Source organism: Euprymna scolopes, chromosome 19 (assembly GCF_053919585.1).
Source record: "Euprymna scolopes isolate OS-2025 chromosome 19, ASM5391958v1, whole genome shotgun sequence".
Taxonomy (NCBI): domain Eukaryota; kingdom Metazoa; phylum Mollusca; class Cephalopoda; order Sepiida; family Sepiolidae; genus Euprymna; species Euprymna scolopes.
In genome coordinates, this window is record NC_136500.1 from 101,607,992 (window position 1) to 101,632,701 (window position 24,710).

General features: G+C 32.7%; 1 protein-coding gene across 1 annotated transcript in view; it reads right to left on the bottom strand.

Moving 5' to 3' along the window:
* The window catches only part of LOC145239860 (serine/threonine-protein kinase RIO2-like), a 246,651-nt gene that overhangs the window by 122,151 nt on the left and 99,790 nt on the right, over nt 1-24,710 (bottom strand). Inside the window, exon 4 of the mRNA XM_080103421.1 lies at nt 11,464-11,584. Within this exon, the coding sequence (XP_079959547.1) occupies nt 11,464-11,584 (121 nt within the window). The remainder of the gene's footprint in view (nt 1-11,463; nt 11,585-24,710) is intronic.

Here is a 24,710-nt window from a genome sequence, read left to right on the forward strand (position 1 = left end):
CCATGTTCAATTGCAATAATTTTGAGTTTATTTCCTGCTATAATTTTCAATACTATACTTGCATAACATGCTTTATTTTCTGTCAGACCTCTCCCATCACTTAAACATTTATTAGATATTACAAAATTAATTTTTTTTTTTCTCAGGGTTGAAATTGTTTTTCTACTCACCCCACCATAAATTAAAATTATTTTAAAATGAAAAAACTAATACATGCATTATTTTTACCTCATGTGAAGAACATAAATTGAAGAAAGATTTTTTTTTAATTCTTATCCTACAGCCACTGAATTTTTTTATGAAGGTTGGGGAGTTTATTTAAAAAAATAAATGTTTTTTCAAGAAAAATCCTATTCACATTTTTTTGGCATTTTTGTTGAACGTTTCGTAAAAAATGAATTTAGTTTAAAAAGTATCTAATACTTTTTAAGATTAATTGAAAATATTTTGATCAATAATACCCTAGAAGTTAAAAAGCAGTTTAAATGGTTTTATATGCAATAAAATTATGTATATTTATTTTGTTTTTTCTTTCTTTTAATTAAATAAATGGTAATTAGTTTAAAAAAGTAATTAATGTTTATTTAATATCTACCAATCAGGCATTCTTAATACAAAACTTTGTGCTATTTTTAGAAACTAACTTAATTATTACTGTGTATCAGTTTGTGAAACTGACTTTTTTGAAACATTGAAGAACAATTTTTCTTTTCATTGACAACTTCAAAAATTTAATAAACGAGCAAAGTCAATTTATTTAAAAAAACAAAGGTTTAATAGTATAGAAAATAGATAATATAACAATACACTTTTTTAATGAAGCCTGTTTAAAAAGCAACTTAAAAAATATAAATTTTTATAAAAATCTAAAGAAAGAAAACTTCAAAAGAAGGGAAATGGATTACTTGATTCGCAATACTTTCATTTTAGAGATATTTCTTGGAAGCTTTCTAAGAAAAAGTTAATTGTTCTAAGAAATGGTATTTTGTTCTATTAAACCTTTTATTGTTTAAAATAATTTCACTTTGCTTGTTTTATTTAAAAAATTATCACGGTTAAAATGCCTTTGTATTTGGAAAATTACTGAGAAAAAAACAGTCACTGAAAAGATAAGTGTATTTAAAATTTTTACAGTGAAATTTAATTGATGTACCAGAAAGTTCATTTCTCTGACTATAGTTGATCGAAGAATGCAAATGAAAACTGTTCTTCAATTATTTACAGATCATATTGAAATGCATCAAGATATGAGTTCTTATTCCTTTGAAAAATAATACTAATCATGATGTCTAGAGTGAGTTATACTTTTTATTAAAACATTTTTATAAGAACCCAGGACCGGTATTTTTGTGAAGATAAAGAGAGAGCAATAGTAGTATTGGCTCGGTTCAAGAAATAAAACTACTTAATATGAGCTGGTTGTTTTAAAAATGTGACCGAACTAAGTGCTTTCCAATTCTTCGATATTGTGCCTCCTATTCTGGACACCACAGTCGTCAAAAGAAGCCCAAATGAAAGATTTAAAGCTGTCCTGAGTACAAGGAAATATTTTGTTTTCTATTTGAAATATTGGAGCAATGTCCTTGCCTCAGACTTGGCAGATAACTGGCACAAACTACTGAATAGTTCCAACAACAGACAAGACGTGGTTTATCCCCTAAACGTTTTTATCTTCCTTCTCAAAAGGCATTACATTGACAAGTCCTATGATTATGATTATGCCTAGAAAATGAAAATTTAATTATATCTCATCTGTTTTTTTCCAAGTCAAAAATACAATGACAGAAAAAGCAGGACAATGCAGCTTTGGTGAACTTTTGGACTCACCATGCCATGAGCTCCATTACACCTGGTCCACTGGCTTGAGAAATACGGACAAATTTGATGATGAAACCTGAACAACCTACCTGTGGTGTGCTGGTTTACGTAAACAGGAAAATGTAACAACCATCTGTCTTCATCATGAACAGGTATTTGGTAATGCATTTGAACGCCATACAATCAAGTGCTGTGGCGTCTTGAAAACACACAAGCGTAAAGTTCAGGGAAGAAAACGAATCACTCTTGAGATGGCGCAATATTTACAAGCCAAAGACTACACAGTTATGCCAGGGTTCATGCTTTGCCGACAATGTGACAAATCCTACCAATATCTCATCAATGAAAGTTCCTCTGACACAAGCTCCTCAGGTGATATAGTTCATTTTCAAAATGATTTTAATGAAGATGCTCCAGCTGATGAACCATTTGAAATGTACAAAACACCAAGAAAACAGCTCAACACTGGTCTAGAAATGGTTGGTGTCTCTCCAGTGAAGCTTCATAGTGTGTCCCAACAGTCGTGTGAGCACTGCCAAACAGAAACTCAAGTGATGATCACATACAAATCCACCCTGGCAGAAGCCTACGATGTTGAAGGGGATATGCTCGATACATCTGATTCTGATTTTGAGAAAAATGATGTCCAGTGGAAGGCTGCAGAGTTGGATCGACTGCATGATTTGATGCGAGAAAAACTGAAAACAGCTACGTACTCTCAGAAGATCCAAAAATTGACTCTGGTATTATAGCAACAGCAACACCAAAGAAAGGAAAATCTTTTCCTCAGGAAACTCTTGACCTGGTACTGATTTTTTATGAAGATGACGAATACAGTCGCCAGATGCCAGGTAAAAAGGATTATGTAAGTGCCAGACGGAATGTGCACAAACAAAAGCGTCTGGTTCTTTGTAACCTGTCAGAAATGTTTGCTGCATTCAAAGAAAAATATCCAAATTTTAAAATTGGCTTCTCCAAGTTCTGCTCTCTTAGGCCAAAGTGGTGTGTCCTCGCTGGTTCATCAGGGACCCATTCAGTTTGTGTGTGCAGCACCCATCAAAATGCAGTGTTGCTTGTTGATGCAATTGACTGGAAATGCACATACAAAGACTTGATTGAGAAATTCGTTTGTGACACAGATAACAGGATCTGTATGATGCATCGTTGCGAATCATGTCCTGGGAGTGCAGCTTTGAAACAGTTCCTGGACGATGAACTGTCACACCTGGATATGGAATCAGAATTCCACTACTGCCAATGGCAGACAACTGATCGAGCTGCCCTGCTGACACTTACAACATATGGGGATTACAAGGACCTTCTTGTGGAGAAGATTAATGGAATGACTCGACACTCATACCTCACCAAAGCCCAAGCATGTTATGTGAAGGCAAAAAAAGAAAATTTGGGAAAAACCGAGGTCATGGTATTGAGGGATTTCGCTGAAAATTATCAGTTTCTCATTCAGGATGAGATACAAAGTTTTCACTGGAGCAAAGAGTACTGCACATTTCACCCTCTTGTAATATACTACAAAGACGAAGTGGGAGTTCTACAGCATCACTCGCTATGTTTTATCTCTGACGACAATACACAAGACACTTGCTTTGTTCACAAAATACAGAGCATGGTGACAGATTTCATTAAACAACATCTCACTGGTATCAACAAAATCTACTATGTTTCAGATGGTTGTGGTTGCCAATATAAGAACTTTAAAAACTTTCTTAATCTGTGCTTCCACAAAAATGATTACAGTATCGACGCTGAGTGGATATTTTTTGCAACCAGCCATGGGAAATCCCCTTGTGATGGTATTGGTGGTGCCGTTAAACGGCATGCAGCAAAGCGAAGCTTGCAGAGACCCTTGAACAACCAGATTCTAACTTACAAAGCAATACTGGAAGTGTGCCAAGCTGAAATGAAGTCCATTGTGTTCTTTGGAATCGACAAGGAAGACATGGATGAAGTGAGGGATAGAATGGAGAAGAGGTTTATGGATGCGAAAACAGTACCCAGGACAAGAAGTAGTCATCATTTTGTTCCACAATCAGGATGCAAGATCAGACACAAACTTCGTAGTGAGGACAATTCATTTGTTGACATTCACGACTTTAAAATCCCCACTCATGTTGACATTGGGGATGTTGCTCCTTTGACGTACATAACGTGTGTACAACTCATTCTGGTGGTCGGATTAGTGCAGAAAGTAAACCTTAATGAAGGTGATGTTGATGTTCAGTTCATGCACCCCCATGGTCCACGTAAAACTTTCAACTGGCCTCACAGTTCTGACCTGTGTCCTGTTCCTTTTAAAAACATCATTTGTAGCATCCACATACCTAAAACAAACTCAAGCGGAAGGAGCTTTACTATTTCTGACGAGGATTACGATAAAACCGTGACAGCGTATCTTGCCTTACAATCATAAGATGTTGTGTTGTGTTGATAGTTTTTGACTTTAATGGACCATCGTTCCAAAAAATCCAAACCATGTATCCACCCAGCATAGGTACCATTTCTTAGTATCCGTACCCACCACATTGATTACTAGAAAAATGGGCTTTTGTTTCTTCATTAGTTCACAATTAAACCTAAAAAATAGGTTAATCAAAGGGGGCCATGAGAATTTTTAGGGATTTATAAATGCCACAAGCACATTGAATCCTCACCACATGCAGTTTATTATTTGGGATTGTCCACTGTGATTGGCAAATTTTTGAGGTTCGATTGTGAGCTATCCGGTTACTTGGCTTTACCGACTGCTTGCATCAAACAAAAAACAAACAAAATAGTTTCAGCCAACTTAAAGAAACACCAGAAAGCAGCAATACCACTTCTTAAATGAACAGGAAGTCAAAATAAAATTCAGGATTTCCTGTTTGTCGTGAAGTCAAGTGACTCCTTGTACACTGCTGTCTAGAAGTGAGGCCCGTAAAACTGCCCATCTTTAAGGTTCGATTGTGAGCTAACGAGGAAAGAACCAAACACCATTTTCGGAGGGATTCAAGTTCAGACTATCAAGAATGTCTAGAAACAAAAAAAAAAATTCAATTTCCAAGAGTGCTACATGTTTTTTGGGTCGCCTTAGACCGATACCCAAATCTCAGCTTAAAAATTCAATAACTCAGAAACAATCCATTTTTAGAGGTTTTAAGCATGATTTTTGGATTTCTCGTGTGGAAAACCTTGTTTATGCAAATTTTCAAGGTTCTACCCTAGTCTAGAAATTGATTTATGCCCCAAAACATAATTTCATAATTTTATGAATTTGCGCCTTGACACGATATATGTAAAATACCAAAATTGCTATACTTCCGGAACCGCTTAGAGTTTAAAAGCTCAAATTTTCAGGATACCTTAGTTTTTATGATACCAACATATGGTGAAAGTTTGGAAAAAATCTGAGAGGTAAGGGTGTCAAAGATGTTTTTTTCTGGATGATTTGAGATAGAATTACCCGCAAGTGACCTCCCTTAGATGTAGCTTCATTATCAGATTCCATTAGATTAATATACAATCATTGTTACAATATGCAGGTGACCTCCCTTAAGTGTAGCTTCATTGTCGAATTCCATTAGATTAATATACAATCATTGTCATAATATGCAAGTGACCTCTCGTGGATGTAGCTTCATTGTCGAATTCATTTAGATTAATATACAATCATATTTAAAATATGCAAGTGACCTCCCTTGGATGTAGCTTCACTGTCAGATTCTATTAGAATAATATACAATCATTGTTATTATATGCAAGTTACCTCCCTTGGATGTAGCTTCGTTGTCGAATACCATTAGATTAATATACAATCATTGTTATAATATGCGAGTAACCTGCATTTGATGTAACTTCATTGTCAAATACCATTAGATTAATATGCAATCATTGTAATATTATGCCAGTGAACGCTCTTGGATATGGCTTCACCGCTGGATATTTGTACTAGCATAATACGCAGCGTTGCCGGGGATTGTATAAGAAAGGTGGATATATGTACTAGCAAAATACCAGACATTGCCTGGGATTGGATGAAATAGGTGGGATGTTTCCTAGGAGAATACCTGGGATCGGATCAGATAGGTGGATATTTGTGCTAACAGAATACCCCATATAGGAAGATGGTGCGATTATGTCGTAAAATCATGAAAAATTATTGTCCAAATTAGTAACATATCCAAGAATTATGAAAAATGATGAAATGCGAGTTATTTGTTGGTGTGTTTGTAATGAAATAACATGCCAGACAATGTCAGAAAGTAATTATTTTAGCAAAACGAAAGGATATTATGTGGGTTAAATTATAAAATATGATTGTCGAAATTAGTAACATATCCAAGAATTATGAAAAGTGATTAAATGTAAGTTATTGGATTGGTGTGTTTATAATGAAATGAACAGCCCAGATATAGTCTTAAAGTTAATATTTTAGTAAGAGGGAGCCGATTATGTGGGTTACATCATTAAAAATGATTGTAGAAATTAGTAACATATCCAAGAAAAGTGAAAAAGGATGAAACGTTAGTTATGTGATTGGTGTGTTTGTAATGAAATTACCAGCCCAGACAATGTCTCAAATGTATTATTTTAGTAAGAGGAAAGGGATTATGTGGGTTAACTCATGAAACATGATTGTTGTAACAGTAACATATCCAAGAATTATGAAAAATGATAAAATGTTAGTTATTTGATGTGTATGTTTGTAATGAAATAGACACCCTAGACAATGTTGCATGGTTGTTATTTTAGTAAGAGAGAGGCGATTATGTGTGTTAAATCATGGAAAATGATTGTCGAAATTAGTAACATATCCAAGAATTATGAAAAATGATTAAATGTGAGTTATTTGATTGGTGTGTTCGTAATGAAATAGATAGGCTAGAAGCTGTATCAAAGTTGTTATTTTTTGTAAGAGGAAGGGGGTCGTGTCGGTTAAAGAGGGGGGTGGGTGATTATTTGGGTTACTTCATTAAAAATAAGTGTCGAAATTAGTAACATATCCAAGAATTATGAAAAATGGTCAAATCTGAGTAACTTGATAGGCGTGTTTGTAATGAAAAAAAAACAGTCATACAATGTCTGAAAGTTATTATTTTAGTGATAGGTGGCGATAATGTGGATTAACTCATGAAAAATTATTGTCGAAATTAGTAACATATCCAAGAATTATGAAAAATGAAGTTTTAGTTATTTGATTGATAAACAGCCCAGTCAATGTAGCAAATTTATGATTTTAGTAAGAATGGGGTGATTAGATGTGCACACTCATGGAATTTGATTGTCGAAATTCACAACATATCCAAGAATTATAAAAAATGATTAAATGTGGGGTATTTTATTGATGTGTTTGTAATGAAATAAACAGCCCAGAAATGTCTCAAAGGTATCATTTTAGTAAGAGGAGAGGGATTATGTGATTGAACTCAGAAAAAATTACGTTTGAAATTAGCAACATATCCAAAAATTATGAAAAATGATGAAATGCAAGTTATTTGATTGGTGTATTCGTAATGAAGTAGACAGACCAGACAATGTATGGAAGTTATTATTTTAGTAAGAGGTTGCGATTATTTTGGTTACTTCATTAAAAATAAGTGTCGAAATTAGTAAAATATCCAAGAATTATGAAAAATGATATAATGTGGCTTACTTCTTTGGTGGGTTTGTAATGAAATAACCAGCCATACAATGTCTAAAAGTTATTATTTTAGTAATAGAACTGGGCGTTAATGTGGATTTACTCATGAAAAGTGATAGTCGAAATTAGTAACAAACCTTAGCCTATGTATCAAAGTTTTTATTTTAGTAAGAGTGGCAGCGATAAAGTAAGTTAAGTCATGTAACATGGTTGTTGAAATTAGTAACATATCCAAAAACTATAAAAAAATGATCAAATGTGAGTTATTTGGATGATGTGTTTGTAATGAAAAACAGCCAAGACAATGTCTCAAAGTTATTATTTTAGACAGGTGAGCGATAATGTGGATTAAATTGTCGAAATGTGTAACAATCCAAGAATTATGGGATTCAACGAGGTACGTTAACATATATACTTACAGATTACCAGGAGTCACCCTGGATTCAATGAGATACATGCAAATGTATGCAAGCAGAATACATTGTCACCTGGGATGTAATGAGATAGATGCAAATATATACTAGCAGAATACTTGGCGTTTCCTTGGATTGAACTAGATTGATTGAAATATATACTAACAGAATACCTTGCGTCGCCCAGGATTTCATAAGATTGATTGAGATATATACTAGCAAAACACCCAGCGTTGCCCGGGATTGAATGAAATAGGCGAGAATATATATTAGTAAAATACCTCGCATTGCTTGGGATTTGATGAGATAAATGCGTTGTATATTACCCGTCCTTTCATATACATGCTATAAATGACCTACCCTAGGTAAGATACAATTATTCCATATGTGTAATATTCGACTTATGTAGGTAAAATATTCTTTTGTTCAAAATAACAAATGATACATAAACATACAAAATTCCTCTCTCATAAGAATAACAAATATATTACAAAACCAAATTCAATTTTCTCATTGTTTATACGGCCCCGAGCAATGCCGGGTAGCCCCGCTAGTTGAAAATAAAAACCAAATTTATCCAAAATTTATGAACGATTTGTCAGCTTTAGCAAAAAGTGTTTTTGATATTTAAATAGGTGGGCAAAAAATACTTAATACTTTTCCAAACGTCACGTTTTCTGTTAGTGACATCACTTGTTTTAAATAAAATTTATTTTTTGTCCGTTTGTCGTAATTCTTGTAAAGTTTCACACTCCTCATTTATATAAGTTTACATTTTAAAAGTAATTTGATGTTCAAAATCTAAAGCATAACATTTTCAAAAGACAATTATGAACCACTTACCGTAAATATGGGTGTCAAATGCCCTCTTAAAAAAAAAAAAAAAACCTACTCTAACCCTAGGTACAAGTGGCAAGTCTCCTCCTCTTACAACCTTTAGCCCTAACAATAACACTGTCTGAATGGTAAGCTTCCCACCAAACAAAATTATTCAGTAAGCTACATATAAGTGGTTAAAAAAATAAATAAATAAGCAGATCCTTCCTTAAAGAAAAGTGCACAATTTATCTCCCATAAAAAAATTGGTCAACTGTCCTAAAACGCTACAATGATCTTGAAATGGTGAATTATTTTACATTCAATTCATATGAAACCCACCCCCACTCTAAATTCTAAAATTGTGTTGGTTTTGTTTCTATCAAGTCTTTGGGGTGTTCACACATAATATCCCTTAGTTCTCTATTAACCCAAAGTTAGAGTGGCAACCTACCCACCCTCTCATAATTACACAAAGACCCTCATAAAACCACACATAACCATCTTTAGAAAAAAAAAAGTGCACAGGATTTATTTTCTATAGAAAAAAAATGGTTAACTACCCTAAAATGATGGAATGTCTCAAAATCATTTTACATTAAATTCTAAAATAATATTCGTTTATCTTTCATTAAAGTTTTTCAAGGTGTTTACAAAGGTAAAATCGCATATTTTGGAGAGGTGGTCAAATGGAGTAATGGGTTAACAGAAGGTATTAATCTACAATAATACCAAAGAAATATTGCAATATATTCATTTTTAAACAGTCCTAGATTTCGATTTCAGTTATTTGTACATAAAATGCATTACAATTCAGCTTTGAGTTATCCAACTTCTTTTAATGGATACATGGTATTTTTAAGGAATTGCAGCATATTTATATGCCTTTACTGCAGATTATTTGGAAATCGTTAATTTCTGGAGATTTTCAGTATCATATTCTAATTTCTAGCACAAAAATACACTTATATTGTAAATTTCACTGCTAAATCTTTTGTTTTAACAAATATATAGCATTTTTACTGAAAAAGTAGTATAAAATGAGACTAAACGCAAATGGTCTTAACGAGGAAACAATATCCAAACGTGTGAGGCACAAAAATAGTCATAACTTTCTTAATTTTAATTGGATTTTACAAATTTAAAAACATTCTTTCTTAGCTCATCAAGCTCTTTCTATTTATATGAATATTGAAATATTTTAAGTTATTTCAATTTTTTCATGTGTATTGCTACTTTTTTGTTAAAAAATTGTTTTTGTTTAATTCAAACTCCATACCTTTATTTATTTATTTATTTATTTATTTATTTAAGTACAAAATGCTTTTAACGAGTTAAAACACAAACTATTTATCCAATTAAGTAAAAGAACAACTTATCTTGCTAATAACTTTTATTTGGTTTATTTTAAAATCCACAGAGGACTGAAAAAGTGGTCAAAAAACAAAAATATAAACAAATAAATGTTACCAAAGGCAAATTTACTCTTCTACCTACTTTGATAAGTATTTGATGTGGTAAATGTTTATTCTGTTCGAAAAACAAGTAGTGTCGAGAGAACAAAAACAAATAGCCACAACATCTCTTGAAATCTTTGAAGTCTCAAAAATGACTCAAAAAACCCTCAATAAATGTCAGCAATTTAAGCTGCTATTATGAAACTTAAGTATGCTAATTAGTTTAATGTACTTGAAAATATAATTTTAATCTGTACAAAATTTCCTTTAATTTGATATGTTACAAGCCCTATTTTTTAATAATTTCTTTGGATTGTGTCAATAGTGGCCATCTTGGATTTCCAGTCGCCATTTTAGATTTTTCATGATATGATAACAAATGGTATTATTCAACAGAATAATATTTTCTATGATGATAAAGCCTTTACCTACTACTTTTCTTAGCTGTTTTTATGATGTTTCTACTTAAAGTTGTTAAAACAAAACTTAAATATGTTAATTAGTATACTGATTATTCCATAAGTTACTAACTGAGATGGTCATAAATAAAGCCAACTGAAGCTTCATGGTATTATGATAATATGTTCAAAATTTCATCACAATATCTAAAAAAGATCTAAAGATACAGCTTTTTAAAGATGGATTAGTCCGTAAATTGTGCAAATTTCCTACCATTTTCAGTCACAAGCTTATATGCATTTTAATAACTTATAGACAAAATGGCCAGTGAATCACACATTTTTTGATACTTTGAATGGTTCTAATGAGCTAATTTTAAAAAAAACTAAAGATAATATTTATTTTAAAAAATTAAAGATAATATTTCTTTGTTTTTATGCTCTTTTCAATAATGAAAGTTATATTTGATGTCAAGAAAAAAATGGTATAGTATTGCTACTATTAACAGATGAAAGCCTAGGAAATATTTCAGCCATTGTTTTGAACAAAAACTTAATGTAATTCCTTTGTTTTTTATTTTTCAGAATTCATCCAATTTAATTTTAAAATCTTTAAAACTATTGCTGTTCAAAATTAGGTATGATAATAATAAAAAAAAAGATTCACTCAATTTAGCCTTTTAAAAACATGTCGCACAATGGACGTCTATTTTGGAAACGTTTGGTGCTTTTGAGTTAAGTAAAAAGTAAATAAGCCTTTGTGCATGGCATCACATATGCAAATTTATGTAGGCCAACAAGTAAAATGCATAAAACCCATCATCATTTGATAGCAAGTAACCTTATATCCATGACTTTCATTGTATGTCAATGGTGAACTCAACACTTTTAGTTAACTTTAAAGTATTAAATAAATTACTTACTTTCATGTAGGCAAATTCTTTCATAGACGCAATCCTAGAGAGATAAAGCCAAGATGCACTTTGACGATGCTGGTGATAATCACGTTTGTTCTTTAGTTGACGAAAGGAAGTTCTTCCAAGTCTGTAGTGAAAAAAGTTTGTTGCACATATAGATTCAGATATTTTAATAATTTGAAAAGAAATTTTTTTAAAATCCATTGAATTGAATTTTATGTAAAAGAAACAAATCTAATACAAGGACTCTTAAAATCAATACTTTGCAAGATTTCTTAAATATTTTGCATAGATTATAGATTCTACGTAATTTTATTTGTATTTCAAGATTTCTATAAAACTTTCCTAATTATTGTCCGGTTTTGAGAATATTAAGGAATACATTTTGAGCATCAAATCACTTTTACATATGAAAAAGTTTTAGTCTTTGCTAAGTTTTTTTTTTTCATTTTCATAATTGCTCAATAAGTTCATTCAGTAAAATAAATGTAAAAATACATAATTTTAATCTATATTATTTACTTTAAAGTGTAAATTTGGAGTCACTATGTATTATTATTATGGTATTGTAAATTTAACACACTTTTACAAATCAGCCTTCTCCATACATGTGACCCCGAAAAACTTGGTTCAAAGAAGATAAAAACAAAAACAATTATTTTTAAAGTTAAAGAATTTTGCATATAAATTAATGTAAAATATTATTTCATTTCCAGGTCATTCTTGAATTTTTGAGCAGCTAACCATTTTTTTTCTCCAATTTATAGAAGATAAATTCTGTGTATCGTTTTATTGGGCAGATGTGTGGTTTTAAGAGGTTTTTGTTGAGGCAATACTTGCCACTCTGACTAGTTAAGTACTATAGTTAAGGGAAGTATTTTTCGGAGAGTGAAGTTTGGCATTTGGACCTATGGCAGAGTTTTAAGGAAGTTTTATTCGGGACAGGGGACACTTGGATTTAGGGAAATAATATAGAATAGAGTAATTATAATTTTTTTTTTTTTTTTTTTAAAATAAAAATTTGGTTAGAATGATCTTTCTAAGATAAGATTATTTTTTGCTAAATATATAATGCAAAACTAAATTGTAAATAGTTTTTTTCTGTTTTCTGACAAGTTTTTTTAGGTGCTCAAAAAAAAAAAAAATGTAGAAAAGTAATTTCTGAACAGAATTAAGTTTTGAAAGAATTTGAACTATTTTAAGCATTTAAACTATCTTAAGTATTTAAGGAAAATAGTATTTCTCACAAAGAAGCCACTATTTTTATAAAAAGATCACAAAATGAATCAACTTTTTGATAGTTAATTTGACGAAGAATACTCATTTTCTTGAAATATTTCTGCCTTAACAGAAAAATGTTCAACAAAATGTTTAACCGGAAAATTATTTTACCGAAAACTATTAATATTAAACTTTAAAAAGGAAGATACTAGAATTTAAACAAAATGATATTTTATTTACACTCAATCAGATGTACCTTATACACTAATAAAAATGTAATTAGCATCTTGTTGCACTTTTTAAGATTTTAAATATTTATAAATTTTCTCATTATAAAATCGATTATTATATTGATTATAATTTTTTGACAGAAGAAATAAAATAAATATAAAACATCAGGAGAAAATTTTTTAAATCTGCGCATGCGTTAGTGTTGCCGTATAACGTGCAAAGTTTCACGAATTTTCATTGAAAACTATTGGAGTTAGAACAAAAATATCGATTTGCATATAATTCTGGCACAGGGTGTATTTTGTTTAAATCCTAGTATCTTCCTTTTTATAGTTTAATGTTAATAGTTTTCGGTAAAATAATTTTCCGGTTAAACATTTTGTTGAACATTTTTCTGTTGAGGCAGAAATCTTTTTCAAGAAAATACCTAACTTTTTAAAATTATATTTATCAACAACATTAACAGCAACAGAAATAATAGCATTATATTTATTAATAAAACGTGCTAAGGATCACATGAAAAGTATCACATAATGAAATATTTACAAAAAATATTAAACATTTCTGAGTTTAAATGATTCATAAGAGTGCCATCGTTCGCCTGCGGGGATGCAGTTACAACCCCCATACCATGCTGAGGTAGTGGTTGAATTTTAAGGGAGAAGGCCAGCACTAATGTTTTTACTATTTCTATTGGATATATGGCCGGATTTTTTTTTCATTATTTGTTTCTTTTATATTTTTCAAAAGAAAAGTCAATATTGTTGAACATTTTGGAATGAAAATTGAAATTATGGGAAATATTAGTGACACTGATAATATTCCACTCATTATTATTCCTAACAATACAAGTATAATGCCCAAAATAAACTTTGATAAAAGTGTGCACAATATAGCAATACACACTGATGATAAAATGCTTTGGATAATTACAGATTTCAAGGAGGTTCTGTTAAAATCGCCATATTTTAAAAACCAAAGCAACTTAAGTCCTCAATATACCACCATTTTGTTTGAAAATGAATATACTTTTAAATTAATTAATAAATAATAATGTATATTATATATTTAAGAGTTTTAAGCAAATAAAGTGCTAAAAATGTTATCAAAGCGTTTTCGGTAAGATTTTGTAATCCCCCCCCCCCCACATACACACTGATTTGTGAATGGTTGTACCGTGATTATCTTAAGAATTTCGTCATGAAATTAAGTAATTAACTAGAAGAGATATTACTTTTAATAGATTTGGTTGTCCGAAATTCTTTTGACAGCTCATTTTTTTGTTGTGTTAAAAAAAGACTTCAACATGACAAGTTTGGAAAATTTTGAAAAAAAATTTCTTCAGACACCCACTGTTAAATAAATCAATCTTTTTACTACATTTATCCGTTAAAAATAAAAATGTAACCAGCTTTATCTTGCGGTACCGAGCTATTTAAAATCATGATACCTGGAAAAAATCGTTCTATTATTAAAAAGTATCTAAAAACAATCTGTAGAAGCAGCAGCTACTATCGCTGATATTAATTACTTTACTGTAAGCAAACATTTTTTTGTTTTTTTTTATTCCAGAGCGAATTAAAAATTCAAAAAAATGAAAATATGAATATAAGAAAGCGTTCTTACATATTTAGTTGGGGCTTCAGTTATCAGAATATATAATTTTAAAGCAATCCGGCATTATTTTTGGTCAAATTTTAAAAATATAGTTGAAAAACAAATATGTAACATGTGCATTTCTATCTTAGTTTTTAACGGTGAATTAAGCAGTATTTTGCTTTAAAAAAATATTTTAAAAAAAAAAAAAAAAAAAAAATGTGAAATATATTTTTGCTTCATGTATGCGAGCAGTACACACCCCCAATATATTTTTTTTCCAGCGGATAATAATCGAATATATAAAAAGTAAAAAATACAAAATCAATGTTTAAATATTTCTGCTCAGTTTCTAATTAAATTCCTATTTACATTTAAAAAAAATTTTTTTTGTATTGAAATTCATAATTCGCTGAGGATTGTAATTTTCAAATATAAATCTATTTGAACACACAAATATTTCATTGCAGTAGGAAAAGTTCTAGTGACTTTTTTCAAGTGCTCAGTATTTTGACATTACAATTGAAGAATCAGTTTTGAGCAAACTTTTGAATTGTTTGAGTGTAAATAAAATATTTTGTTTTTTTTTTAACTCTAGTATCTTCCTGTTTAAAGTGTAATATTGATCAATAGTTTTCAGTAAAATAATTTTCTGATTAAACATTTTATTGCACATTTATATGATAAAGCAGAAATTTTTTTTCCAATTGAGTTATGATTCATAACTGTGCCATTGTTGCCTGCAGGGATGCAGTTACAACCGAGGTGATGGTTGAATTTTAAAGGAGAAAGCCACCACTAATTTTTTTTTTTTTTTAGATTGGATATATGACCTGTTTGTCAAATTTTTATTTTCTTCATATTAAAAAAAAAAAATGCCAATAATGTTGGACATTTCAGAAGGAAAATTGATATTATAAGAAATGTTGGTGTGACTGACAATATTCCACTTGTTATTATTTCTAACAATGCAAGTATAATGCCCAAAATCGACTTTATTCAAAGTGTGCAGAATAGCTGCTTTTACTTTGAAATTTGTGCCAAAAATATATTTTTTTATTCAAATTTTCACCCCAAACAAGGCACCGTGCCACTTTGAAGTAGGAGGCTACTATACTATCGGAGACTTAAGTTGCAGGGGTATTATGAAGGGAGATGAGTAGCAAGATGTCTGTTCACATTACACTTGAACTTCTGCATGTCAGTACAGTTGGGAAAGCAGAATCCCGGAAGTGAGTTCAAAAGTTTAGCAGTTCTGGGGAAGGAATTATTGGAGTAGAAGGCTTTCTTACACCTACGGATATCTACTGTGAAGGGGTGGGATTTAGCTGCTTGTCAGGTTTGTCGGAGGTGTTCACATCGAGGGATGCAACATTTCGTCGATAGGACAGAGGCTGAAGCCTAGATGACAGTTCAGAACCTATCAGATTGGCGACTCTCTTTTGAACCTTGTCAAGAAGTGAGAGACAAGTAGCAGATGCACCAGCCCAAATGTGACAACAGTACTCCGTACATGGGCGAATGGTGGCCTTATAGAGGTACAGGATACTTTCAGGCGAAAGTAGTTTTCTAGCGCGGTAGAGAGAGCCCACCTTCTTCACAGCAGCCTTGGCAATACTCTCAATGTATCTATTCCAATTCAAGTTCCCTTTGAACATTAGGCTGAAGAGTTTTGGGTAATGTGTTCTTGGCCATTGCTATTGGTGGTAGAGAAGGTTTCTTGTAATTATTGAAAGAAACAAGCTTAGTCAGCATGTGACCATCCATTTTTGTCCCCAGTCCACTACAGATTAGAGGTTATCTTCTAGTGTTTCTGCCATTTCCTTAAATATGTGTTGATTTGTTTTTCCCTCATGCCTGTTATAGAGTGTTGTGTCATCAGCAAATATACCCATCTCAGAAATAATTTTATTAGGGAGGTCATTTATGAACATCAAGAATAATAAAGGTCCAAGGATAGACCCCTGAGGTACTCCCACATTTATATCATATTGTTTAGATGTACGACCATCAAGGACAACCTGGATTTTTCTCTTAAGGATTTAATTACATTATATATTCTTTCAGTGATATCATATGATCTAATTTTCCTTAAAAGACCATCGTGCCATACCCTGTCAAAAGCCTTAGATATATCGAGGGTTATCGCCCTACCCTCCCGTTTTGTCCAGTAAACGGTATATTATTTTTAGAGATTACAGTTAGGATATCTGTTGTGGAACGGGCTTGCCTAAATCCATATTGTCGGTCAGGAGTTTAGCAGCTGTAAGGTGATGGACTAGAGCTTGATTAATGAAGGACTCAAATATTTTGGCGAAAAGCAAGAGACGGCTAATGGGGTGATAATTTAATCTTTCACCAGAATTCTTGAAAACTGGTACCACAGAAGCAGTTTTCCAGCAGTCAGGAAAGCAAGATTCGTTGAGGCATTTGTTGTAAAGTTTGGAGAGAAGTGGAGCAACCTAAGTGGAGCATTTTTTTAATAGCACAGCCAGGATGAGATTGGGTCCACATGCTTTTGAGGTGTCTAGGTTTTTTATGATATCTTGTACCTGAGAAGGGATAATTTTCAAATCATCTAGTATGGCGTCTGTCTGCAAAGGAAATTCAGAGAGGGAATGGTGTGCCGGGTCCAATGTGGAGTTAGAGGCAAACCGACTGGCAAGCATGTTAGCCTTCTCGGTTGTCATGCAAACAACCTCATGATTGTTTGATAGTGGGAGAATCGTTGACTGCCCATTATTACGAGTTCCTAATTTCTGCGCTTCAATGCATTTTCTGATGGTGTCAGTGTATTCTGTCTTAGCTGTTGCTATTTCAATTACTTCTAGCTTCTATGTCCTTCTGTCTGTTTGAACTAGACTTATGTCGGTTGAATCTGTGGTACGCATGCTGCCTTTGAGCAATGACAGCTGCACAAGTAGAAGTACACCATTGGGGAGAATGGGGCTTGCTATAGAATTTCCGTGTGGGAACATCTGCTTCAGTTGCTGTTTTGAACCATTCAGTGGTTTCATTTGCACACTGTTCAGCAGGAAGAGAAAATATATTTCCTCATGGGGCATCTCAAATGATTTTACAGCATTATACTCAAACCATCAGTGAAATTAGACCAAAAACTCATTATTCTGTGAAAATCGTGTTTGTTTAAACAAATTTCATTGTTTTTATGCACTTTCATAATATCTCATTTTTTTTAAATGAGGAAATTTGTTTTAAATTAGAGTATTTTTTAAATAAAAAATGCACTTAAATAAACAAAATTTGTTAAAACACAGGTTTTCATAACATAATGAGTTCCTGCCCTAATTTCACATATGGTTTTAGTCTAATGCAGTAAAATTATTAAAATTTGTAAAACCATTAATTAGTTTGTAGGCATTTACACTATTGATTTACATTCTTGAAATTGGAGTTAATTGTGACAATTGTGACACGTGTTCTACAATTCAAGTGTAAATGATAATCTCTACACTTATGATTCCACAAAAGTGAAAGTTATGTATGAAAATAATATTTAAATAGTATTAACATTATATATATATATATATATATATATATATATGTAAAAATAATTCTTCAAACGGAACCACATTTATGTCTTCTTACAACTTTGTTCAAATTTCTTATTCTTTTTGTTTTAAAGCGTATCAAACTTTTTCAAATCATTTAATATCAAATCTAGTTTAATTTATATTTAGACTAGCGGGGGGTACCCGGCGTTGCCCGGGTGTTTGGAGGTGTGTGCGGTTTTGGGTACTCCCAACTCCGGGGGGGGGGGGGATTTAAAAAAAAAAAGTTTTGGTAGGTAAGTATGAGGATCGAACCCGAACTCTTGAGGCAAAGTTGGAAATTAAAGTGTGAAAAAAAAAACGTGCGACGTTAACCATTGGGCCACCGCGAAATACTAACGGAAACACGTTTGAATTTATTTATTAAATTATTAAAAACAGAATTGACACGTGGCCGCAATAAAAGTTAACTCTGCTGCTTCTATTTGACCTCATTAATGAGGTCAAATAGAAGTCGTGCAGTTAACTTTTGCTGTGGGGCAGTTTTTTGGTTTATTTATCCAACTTTGACTTTTTTTCCCGCCCAAGATGTTGGGGAGGGGGAAACCAGCTCCCCATTGTCCCGATTGAATAGCAATTGTCTGTGATAAGGAGTTTGGCCCCACATTGATCAAAGCTGATTGCTTCTGGACCGTTTCCTGGTGCGAATGTCAGGAACAGAGCCTTAGCTTTGAATTAGTTTCGGTTTTACACAAAAAAGCTGAATGAACACAAGACGGGCTGAAATAGCAATAATTTTGTAAAAATCGACGTAAATAAATCTAGAGGTGACCCGCATTCCCAAATCTTAGATACTATTATCTAAGGGGCATGTAAACAGTTCTAAGTGATAGTAACCCTCACCCCCGGGAGCGTCGGCGAAAAAAGCCTTTGCGAAACATACATAAAACGATCACACACATTTTGCCTTTTATTTATATACTAGCAGGGCTACTCGGCGTTGCTCGGGACCATATAAACAATGAGAAAATTGAAGTTGATTTGAACATATTTGTTATTCTTCGGATGTTTTTAATGTCTTTGTATCATTAGCTTTTTCGAGCAAATGAATATTTTACCTACCCTAGGACGGGTATTACATGTATCAAATAATTGTACCTTATCTAGGATAAGTAATTTATACCATATATATGAAATAATGTTTCCTTTGCGGCGATGGGTAATATACAACACATATTTAAAATAATTTTACCTACCCTCGGACGGGTAATTAAATACATACATGAAACAATTTCACATACTATCGGCAGGTATTGTAGAACATGTTAATTTCTCTTACCACCAAGGCTACCATAATTTTAAGAAAACTAAAACAATTTTTAGAAAGTAGCTCGGGACCGTATAAACAATGAGAAAATTGAATTTGATTTTGAATATATTTGTAATTCTTAGGAGTGAGAAATTTTTAATGTCTATGTATCATTTGCTATTTCGAGCAAAAGAATATTTTACCTAGCTAGGATGGGTATTAGACGTATGATATAATTGTATCTTACCTAGGGTAGATAATTTACAGTATGTATATGAAATAATTTCACCTTTGTAAGGACGGTGAATATACAACACATATTTAAATAATTTTACCTACACTAAGATAGGTAATTTAAATAGAGATATTAAACAATTTCACAAACTTTTTTTATTCCAAAACAAACATTACTTTCTCCAACTTAACCCCCAAAAGAAAACTCAAGAGCACGTTTAAAATTAACATAATCATGCTTTTTTCTACCCACTACTACAACCATCACATCATTCCCGGATGAGTACATAAAACATTTTAACAAATATAGATCACCCCCTATAGAAACTGGCCTAGGAAACTTTCATAGAAAACCAACAATATATATATATTAATCTAATTGTGAGATCATTAACTGTTTAAGCCATATCTGGAATCGAATTCACAAATTAAGTAATTTTGAGACTGAAAATTGTTTAAGCCATTTCCGGTACAAACTTTATATTTCACCACCTTCATTTAATCCAGGGCGACGCTGATTATTCTGCTAATATATATTTTCCCCTATCTCATTCAATCCCGAGCAATGACAGGAATTTTGCTAATATATATTTCCGTCAATCTCCTTCAATCCCGGGCGATGCCGGGGATATTGCAAATAAATTATCTCACGTATCTCATGCAAGTTTGAGTAATGCCGGATATTCTGCTTTTGTAAAAGTGCAGCTATCTAATACAATCCCGGGCGACGCCAAGTATTCGTCTATTCTGTATTTGTACCTATATCATTTAATCCCAGGTGATGCCAGGTATTCTGTTAGTATTTATCTGCACCTGCATTATTAAATCCTATATATTTCCACCAATCTCATTCAATATGGGGCGATGCAGGGTAGTCTGCTAATATATATTTCCACCTATCTCATCCAGTCCCAAGCAACGCCAGGTATTTTTTGCTAATATATATTCTAACCTATTTCATTCGATCCCGGGCAACGCCAGATGTTCTGCTAGTATATATCTCAATCAATCCAATAAAATCCTGGGCGACGCAAGGTATTCTATTAGTATATATTTCAATCAATCTAATTCAATCCACGGCAATGCCAGATATTCTGCTAATATATATTTGCATCTATCTCATTGGATCCCAGGCGCCCATGTATTCTGCTTGCATATATTTGCATGTATCTCATTCAATCCCAGAGGATTCCAGGTAATCTGTAAGTATATATGTGGACGTATGTCGTTGAATCCTATAATTCTTGGATATGTTACAAATTTCCACAATCATTTTTCATAATTAAACCCACATATCTTCCCACTCTTACTAAAATAATAACTTTGATACATTTCACATGTAATCATTTTTCATAATTCTTGGATATGTTACTAATTTCGACAATCATTTTAATGATTTAACCAACATAATCGCACATCTCTTACTAAGATAATAACTTTGATACATAATCTGGGCTGTCTATTTCATTACGAACACACCAATCAAATAACACAAATTTCATAATTTTTCGTAATTCTTAGATATTTTACTAATTTCCACAATCATTTTTATGATTTAACCCACATAATACACCCCCTCTTTCTAAAATAATAAATTTGAGACTTTATATGGGCTGTTTGTTTCATTATAACACACAAATCAAATAAACTTTTATTTCATCACTTTCACAATTCTTGAATATGTTATTAATTTCGACAATCATTTTTCATGATTTAACCCACAAAATTCCCTTTCACTTACAAAAAGAAATAACTTTGAGACGTTATCTGGCTGGTTATTTCATTCCATATACAGCAATCTAATAACTCACATTTCACCGTTTTTCATAATTCTTGGATATGTTACTAATTTCGGCAATCATTTTTCTTGATTTACCCCAAATAATCCCTTCCCTCTTACAAAAATCATCACTTTGAGATATTGTGTGGCTGGTTATTCATTACAAACACACCAATCAAATAACTCACATTTCATAATTTTTTATAATTCTTGGATATGTTACTAATTCCTACAATTATATACACTCTATAACAGGCATGACAGGAAACAAATGAACACATATCTAAAGAAATGGCAAAAACACTAGAGGAAGACCGCCAATCTGTAGTAGAATGGGGACATAAATGGATGGTCACATTCAATGCTGCCAAGACTAAACTGGTTTCCTTCAATAATTACAAGAAACCTTCTCTGCCACCAATAGCAATGGCCAGTGACTCCCTGTCTGAGAGTACATCTTTCAAACTGCTTGGCCTAGCATTCACAGGAAACATGAGTCGGAACAATTATATTGAAAACATTGCCAGGGCCGTTGCGAAAAAGGTAGGCTCTCTCTACCGTGCTAGAAAACTACTGACACCTGAAAGTATCCTGTACCTCTATAAGGCCACCATTCGCCCATATATGGAGTATTGTTGTCACATTTGGGCTGATGCATCTGCTACTAGTCTCTCGCTCCTAGACAAGGTTAAAAAAAGAGTCGCCAATCTGATAGGCCCTGAACTGGCATCTAAGCTTCAGCCTCTGTCCCATCGACGAAACGTTGCATCCCTCTGCCTGTTCTACAAGTACTTTAATGGTGAATGCTCTGACGAACTGCAGACACTTGTGCCCCCATGACGTAGACACCCTCGACAAACCCGACAGGCAGCTAAATCCCACCCCCACACAGAGATCCCTAGATGTAAAAGATATTTCCACTCCAGTAATTTCTTCCCCAGAACCGCTAGACTCTGGAATTTCATTCCAGGTTCCTGCTTCCCTAACTGTACTGAAAGTGCAACGTGAACCGACATCTTGCTGCCAAAATCTCAACATAGTAACCCAGTAGTTGCTGCTCCTAATAGTAGCCCCGTACACCAAAGTGGCAATGTGTCTTGTTTGGGGTGAAAATGTAATAAAAAAAAAAAATTTTTTAATTATTTTTCTTGATTTAACACACATAATCCCCTTCCTCTTACTAAACTAATAACTTTGAGACACTGTCTCGGCTGGTTATTTCATTACAAACACACCAATACAATAAATTACATTTCCTCATTTTTCATAATTATTGGATAGGTTAATAATTTCAACCATCATTTTTCATGATTTAACCCACATAATCCCCTTCCTCTTACTAAATTAATAACTTTGCTACATCGATCTACATAAAGCGTTTTGTATTCCCAAGTAGTCACCCATCTGATAATGACCAGACTCCATGTTTATGCAGATCACTAAAATTATTTAGTGATCTGCATAAATCATTTGGTAATCCCAAGTAGTCACACATCTTAGAATGACCAACCTCATTGTTGCTTAACTTTGGTGATCTACATAAAGCATTTTGTATTCCCACGTAGTTACCCATTTCTTAATGACAAAGACAATGTTGCTTGACTTTGGGGATCTACATAAAGCATTTTGCATTCCCAAGTAGTTACCCATCTGATTATGACCAGACTCCATGTTGCTTAACTTTGTTGATCTGCATAAAGCATTTGATATTCCCAAGTAGTCACCCATCTGATAAGGAGACAGCTATATGTTGCTTAACTTTAGGTATATCCATAAAGCATTTGGTATTTCCAAGTAGTCACCCATCTGATAATGACCAAGACAATGTTGCTTAACTTTGGTGATCTATACAAAGTATTTGGTATTCCCAAGTTTTCACCAATCCAATAATGACTAATGACCAAGATAATATTGCTAAACTTTGGTTATCTACATAAAGCATTTGGTATTTAAATAAATATATGAAAAATTTCACATAATTTTGGACCCCTCTCAAACCCAACCCCCAAAATAGAACTTAAAATTAACATAATCATGCTTCTTTCTACCCACCTCTCCAACCCTCGTGTCATGCCCGGATGATAACATAAAAAATTCAAATAAATAGAAATCACCCCACCCCACCCCATAGAAACTGGCCAAGTAAACTTTCATAGTAAACCAACATATATATGCATTAATCGAATTTTGAGATCGTAAACTGTTTTAGCCATATCCGGAATCAACTTCACAAATAAAGTAATTTTGAGATGGAAAATTGTTTAAGCCATTTCTGGTACAAACTTTATCTTTTACCACCCTCATTTAATCCAGAGAGATGGTGATTATTCTCATTCAATACAGGGCAATGCCAGGAATTCTGCTAATAGATATTTCCATCAATATCCTTCAATCGCGGGCGACGCCAGGGATATTGCTAGTATATTTTCTCACTTATCTCATTCAATCTTCAGCAATGCTGGGTATTCTGCTAGTGTATATGTGCAGCCATCTTATACAATCCCGAGTGACACCAAGTATTTGTCTATTCTGTATTTGTACCTATCTTAATCAATCCCAGGCAATGCCAGGTATTATGTTAGTATTTATTTGAACCATCCTCATAAAATTTAGGACGATGCCTGGTATTCTGCTTCTATATATTTCCACCTATCTCATTCAATCCAGAGTGATGCAGGGTATTCTGCTAATATATATTTCCACATATCTCATTCAATCCCAAACGATGCGGGATATTTTGCCAGTATATATTCTAACCTACATTATTCAATCCAGGGCAACGCCTGTATTCTGCTAGTATATATCTTCATCAATCTCCTTAAATCCTGGGCAACGCAAGAAATTCTGCTAGTATATATTTCATTCAATCTCAGACAACGCCAGTATATATTTGCATCTATCTCATTCAATCCCAGGCGCCCGTGTATTCTGCTAGCATTCATTTGCATTCAATCCTGGGTTACTCTGGGTATTCTGGTATATTTGTGTTGTTGAATTTTTCATGATTTAACCCACATTATCACCCCGCTCTTACTAAAATAAAAACTTTCATACATTGTCTGTCTGGGCTGTTTATTTCATTACACACTCACCAATAAAGTAACTCGCATTTCATTATTTTGCATAATTCTTGAATATGTTACTAATTTCTACTATCATTTTGTCGCCCCCCCCCTATTACTAAAACAATAACTTTGAGGCATTATCTGGGCTGTTTATTTCAATAAAAACACATCAATCATATAACTCACATTTCATAATTTTTCATTATTCTTGAATATGTTACTAATTTCGACAATAATTTCTCATGATTTAACCCACATAATTGTTCCCCTCTTACTAAAAAAAAACTTGGACACATTGCTTGGGC